We start from the raw sequence: 6,284 nt of genomic DNA on the forward strand, positions 1-6,284 counted from the left end.
TACATTTTAAGACCATATGGACTATATTATATAGAGGTGTTAAATGCATATTTGTTGGCATCAATTTATGCATAATAAATTGTGCATTGTGCATGTATTATTATTATTATTATTATTAATACTCTAATAATTATACAGCAAAATATTAATAAAAACCAAGCTCTGTATTTGGGGTAGATTAAATAGTAAAAATATTCCCTCTCAACAGTCATAAAAATGTGTATAATATGGAGTATAGCAGCACTGCTGTCGTGGTTTGATATGTCAATTTAGTTTATGTGAGTGTATATATAGTCTTTATTGTAAATAAAGGTCAATTATGTTAATAATAGAGAATTGAGTGAAATGACTGTATCCACATATATACATGGATCTGTGAACACTAATAACTCGATCTAATATCATTTGAATGATTTTAATAACGTGATGTGATTATATAAATGGTGCAATGGTTGCAGAAAACATTACACGAACATTTCGGCAAATGCACAAATCTACACTGTACATTCAGTGAGCGAACAGTTTGACTGACAGAAGTCACATATCCTGTTTTCACAGTCTTAAGTTGTGCTATTGTTTTCAGGATCTGGGTTTACAAGGCTTATAAAACACAAATGCTTTACTGATATGCGATTGTATAAGCTTTACTGAAAATAAAAGTTTGAGGTAATAATGCAAAACAGAATGCAGACTGGCCTATTTCAGCATATTATGAAAGTACAGTACCCTTGATTTTTAATTGTTATCATATTTGAGGTATTCCACATAGAAAGAATAGAAATAGAAAGAATTTGGAATATATATGTTTCACATTATAGGAAAGTGACTCTACTACTATATATGGCCGCACTTCATATAATATAGCCATAGAAAATTTCATTTCCTCGCTATAGGGATGATTTTGTCTTCACATAGACAACTGGCTGGACAGCGCTGGCTCACGGTGGGGTTTTCACAGGAGGCCTGTTCTTTCATGGCATCACAGTTGATGTACGTGTTGATGTACGGACAAGGGTTCGCTAGAAGAAGCAGAAGAGAGAATTGAAAGTCAATGAAGCAATAAGTCCGAGGAAGTAAAAGCATTCTGCAATGCACTCTGTGATCTGGAAAATCATCATTCAGGCGCGTTTCGCAAGCAAAAACCCAAATGTAGGTCTACTTACTGCACAGATGGTCCTGGCAGTCGTCCGGGCAGGATTCACACGGAGAGCCCAGCGAGTACGGAGAGACTCCTCTGAAATTCCCTCTGAAATAGAGGAGAGGATTGTGTTCAGAGAAATTTGAACTGTAGTTTATGAAACATTAAAGAGGACCTATTATGCTTTCGTACATGTTCATCTTTCTTTAGTGTGTAATGTTGCTGTTTGAGCATGAAAAAGCTCTGGAAAGCTCCAGTTATTCTCTATGTCAGAGTCAGTGTCAGAGTTTCTTCTGGGAACGAACACATCACAATATTTCTCATTTAAATAATTCATATGCAGAATAAAGGGGCGGGGCCTGGTTGAGTTAGTTAGTAGTGTGTTAAAGCGGCAACCTTCCAGTTTCTCTCTTGAATCCAACACGGAATTGAATTAAACTGCAGTTCATCGACTGGCCACTAGAGACAGCCTGCAAAAGGGAGTCAATCCCATAGACCCGCATGTTAAAATACCCAACTATACAGCAGAAAAACATGTGTTTATAGCCTGATGCAAAAAGTGGTTTTGGTCTTTTTAGCAAATTTAGCCGTTCATGACGATTGTGAGGGGGTGAATTTTTTTATAACTCAGTTTAAAATATATTAAGCCTTAAAGTTCTGCATAATTAAGGGCGTGGCCACTTGAGTGACAGGTGGATTGTCGCTGATGTCACTACTAGCCGTTTGTGTGCTGTCTGTTAGCGTCACATCACCTCAGCTAATCCGCCTCGCTGCACATGTTCGTTTATCCGGGAGTGACTCTGCCAAGATGGCGACGGCTGGCTCCGCCCACTTTGGGCTTTGAAAACGCTCTTCAGAAACACTACGGACGACGTCATGGACACTACGTTAATATTAATTTACAGTCTATGATTGAAACTGGTGGTTATGGTAAGGGTCGGGACATTTCCCAAACACACTCGAAGCGCTCGACCAATCACAACACACTGATCCAGCTGACCAATCAGAGCACAGTGTGCTTTTCAGAAGGAGGGACTTCATAGAGACAGGAAGTAAACAGAGCGTTACTGACAGACTGGGAAGAGAGGAGCCGCAACAATGGAGAATATGAGGAAGATAATCAACATTTAAGCATGAAAACCTGTTCTAGACCCCATAAACAACATCAAGGCTTTATAAAAAGGCATAATGGGTCCTCTTTAAAACATCATATAGTGAAATAAACAGCTCAGCATTGAGAGAAAGGCAGCAGGAACGTACGCGCGATAGTAATGGCATCCGTAGAAGTAGTTGCTTCCACACTGGGTCATGGCACAACCCACCTCATACGAGCTGTACCACACCACCTAAAAGAACAAGCGTTAAGTCCACATGTGGCACACAGATAATTATATTACAAACAAATACACTGCTGTTGTGTTCGGCCCTGGGGAAAAAGAAGTGCATTAATATTATTGAATGTGCACGTGTAGTGTCCTTGAGATCTTAAAAGTAAAAAAAGCTTTACTTGTCATGCATTGTTAATGCATTTGTCATTCTACCGAATAATCACCTGTGTGTAATGTCCGGTCGGCTGACCGTTGACAGATCCGCTCGGATATTGATAATTGTTGACTTCGCTATGCCAGGCATTTACCACTTCAGTCCATGAATAAAGTCCAGACGCCTTGAAGAGATTTTCACCCATTTCATATCCTGTCCATCAGAGAGAAAAGGAGAGAGACAGGGAGGAAATTATGATGATTTTGAAAGACATTTTTGTTATTTAATGTGTACAGCATTACATATTGGAGCTGTATTTGTTTGTTCAATGTCCATCTCTGAAGCCATTGAGATGTAGTTCATGCACTGCATGTGACTGTGAAACACACTATCATTTCTTCCTGCACTCTTCATCTGCATGTGTTAGTCAGCATGTCAACACAGACACACACACACACACACACACACACACACACACACACACACACACACACACACACACACACACACACACACACACACACACACACACACACACACACACACTTGCACAATCCTCCTATATAAATATTAGGTCTATAGACATGTGGGTTGGATGAAAGAAATCTTCTGTTTTCTCAGGTCTACACTGCTTTGGTTGCATATACCGTGGCCTCAAAACTTATTTGGACAGTTAAGCCAAATAATTTTTTTTTTACTGCAATATATATATATATATATATATATATATATATATATATATATATATATATATATATATTAAAGCAAGTGGCATTTATTTAAAAGAAGAAAGACAGCACAAAGAGACTTTTCAGGTAAAATGGTTCACAAAAATAAGTTTGAAGTGATAAAACAATAAATGTAGTGTTGAAAATGAAGACAGTATTGTGTTTGTGAAGCATTAGTGAAACATGTCCATGTTTGATTTGATGAAGTACTTCGTAAAAATCACCGAAACAACAGTTGATTATTAGACACTTTAAATTGTTTGAAGATTTATTATCAATGCAATAATGTTTATACTTTTAATTTCAATACTTTCAGTACAAAAGTTTCACTAGCCTTCTATATAAAACTAAATTTTAATTAACCCTTTAAGGTTCTTATGTGGAGAAATGTCTTATATGATTGCATTTTTTTTTTGTGATAAAGTGCGTCATACGAGCTGTTTAATTCATTCACTTTAATTAAGATGAAAAATGAAATTAAACACAATTAATGAATTAAAACTAAATCCATAAAATGATCCCATGATGGGAACCCTAAAGGCTCTTTATATGACGCGCCTGACGGAATCCTTTAAGGTTCTATATAGAATCATTTCTTCTAAAAGTGACTTAAAGTAACACCAGGTAACTTTTGCTCTCGGGGTCCCCCTACAGTTGGGAAACAGTATTGTCCTCTATTACTGTCGTAAACTCTGTCATCCTGCATTTGACAACCATGATAGCCCTGAACACTGTCGGAGGAGGTCACATGCAGGTGTTCTGCTTGCGTCGCGTGTGAAATGTCTTCATCCCAGGTACAGTGGCATATATTTCAGCATGTCATAAGAATATAATTTCATGGGTTTTATTTTTTTTCTAACGACAAATGATCGCGATGATCACGTTTACAAGCCAGTGTCATTATAGTAGCCTAGTCTATTGGTTACCGTTTTACTGAATCTATATGATACTTCAATGCAATGTTTGAGTGGTAGATAATAACCATATATCGTCAATATTATAATATCAAGCTACCACTAAATAAATCTGAAAATTTTACAAATCGATTTGCATTATAGCTTGAGGCAAGACAAATAATCATTACCTGATTCATGAAGATAAACGGAGGATAAGATAGCTTCCGTAACATAGTCAGGCAGACCAAAAACACCCCAGACTACGGGGTGTCATTGGTTGTTGCGTTAAATGATACCCAGATACAATAGTGCTATTTTCTGATTGGCTAACAACACCAGACGAACAACACCAGATGAGACGCGCTTGAATTCATGCCTGAATTCAGGCCAGAGTTTTGGGCGCTGCGGCATGTTAAATATATTACAAATAGTTTTTCAGCGTGAGAAATACAATATGTGGCGGGAGAGCGTGACAAAAGACCGAAATGAGTGACTGTCACGCTCAATGCGTGACACTTGACAGCCCTGCGATTTTAAGGAAGTGGGGGTGGCGGTGGAAGTGACGTATATGCCGTAAAGCAGTCGAGTTTTGTAGTTCTCTTTGTTCGCCGGTTACTACCCGAAACCCGAAGTTTAAAAGTACGATTAAAAACGCTACAGACCCTGTCAGGCTATGGCAGACGTGTCATTCAAACTATTGTAAGTCGATGTACCATCACAAGAGACTTGGAAATATATTACGAAGGTTGAAAAGTTACCTGGTGTTACTTTAAAGAACATGCGAATGTTCACCACGAAAAAATAACTAAAAATAAAATTAAAATAAATAAAAAACAACGACTAATAAATCCCCCAAAAAGTATCCATGTGTTTTCTTCAAGTCAAGTCAAGTCACCTTCATATATAAAGCACTTTAAACAGTATGGATTGTTTCAAAGCATCTTTACAGTGATAATAGAAATGACCGTAACTGAGTGTTTAGGCCGAGTTGAATATCCGTTTGTCTGAGGAGAGATGTGAACACGATAACTTCTTGTTGCGAGGAACACAATGGATATATTCACCTCAGAGAAGAAGGTACATTAATCGTATTTCATGTTGCATTTTTATTATTTTGATGTGTGTTTTTCTGAGTGAGTGAGTAAACTGCGGCGCTGATCGAGTCTCATGAGTCCTGCACAGAAAACCAACGGCCGATTTATACATTATCGAGTTATTTTTCACCAAACCCTCTCATAAATCCCAGAACATTTCTCTTTTTTAAAAAGATGCTGGTCTCTATTTACTGCCATTATATGGACGAGCGCGAGCAGGACGGTAAAAGAAAGAAGGCACCAGAATAACACCAGGGTGAGTAAATGTTAATGATTTTAGGGTGAACTATCCCTTTAAATACTTCAGGGTTCGCGTTTGACTTGCGATTTACACTTCTTTATAAAACTGCTTTATAACAATATGTCATTTTCATTTTTTTCTGTTTTTTGTTTTCATATGTTGTACCTATAAAATAATGAATTGTGATATAACATACCGTCGATCACGCGGCTGCTTGGTGGCCCGTGTGTCATGTTACACTGATCGATCCAGTCTTGAGCCGACTGAGCCACTGCGTCACTCCAACTCTGAAAACCACACAGGATCTTCATTCAGCATGAGACACTGAGATGCACGCTTAACATGTGAATGTGAATTATAAGCGTGTGATTGACCATTTTGAGCATGTTGCTGGCCGGCGGGTCCACCGCTCTCCTGAAGGCGTTGTGTACGTCCACGATCTCCTGCTGGACAGAAGTCAGGTCTGTACACACGCCTGTGAAGATACACAGCAAACGTCACAAGTGTTTTCAGATGATGCATATTAAAGAGAGTTATAGTAAGCATTATATAGTGATAAATGCTTACCTGGCTGGAAAGCCCACCACAGAAAAGAGACATGCATTAGATGGATATTTTTGTTAGGTCATTTAATCACATAACATAATAACTGTTCATTTATTAATAAATATTGACCATGCTCAGATGTGTTTTATTCATATAAAC

The 6,284-nt window shown here is 38.0% G+C and overlaps 1 protein-coding gene across 1 annotated transcript; it reads right to left on the bottom strand.

The window, feature by feature from the left end:
- Window positions 1–434: 434 nt before the first annotated feature.
- LOC143738045 (cysteine-rich venom protein ophanin) lies at window positions 435–6,046 on the bottom strand. Its single transcript, XM_077229902.1, has 6 exons — window positions 5,954–6,046; window positions 5,776–5,866; window positions 2,691–2,833; window positions 2,399–2,484; window positions 1,164–1,246; window positions 435–1,019 (listed from the first exon to the last, which is right to left on the bottom strand). Exons 1-6 carry the CDS (start codon window positions 5,963–5,965, stop codon window positions 877–879), a joined length of 558 nt encoding a protein of 185 aa, XP_077086017.1. The 5' UTR covers window positions 5,966–6,046; the 3' UTR covers window positions 435–876.
- Window positions 6,047–6,284: the final 238 nt, after the last annotated feature.

Source organism: Siphateles boraxobius, unplaced genomic scaffold, assembly GCF_051911475.1.
Source record: "Siphateles boraxobius isolate OS27281-9 unplaced genomic scaffold, OSU_SipBor_1 137, whole genome shotgun sequence".
Lineage (NCBI taxonomy): Eukaryota > Metazoa > Chordata > Actinopteri > Cypriniformes > Leuciscidae > Siphateles > Siphateles boraxobius.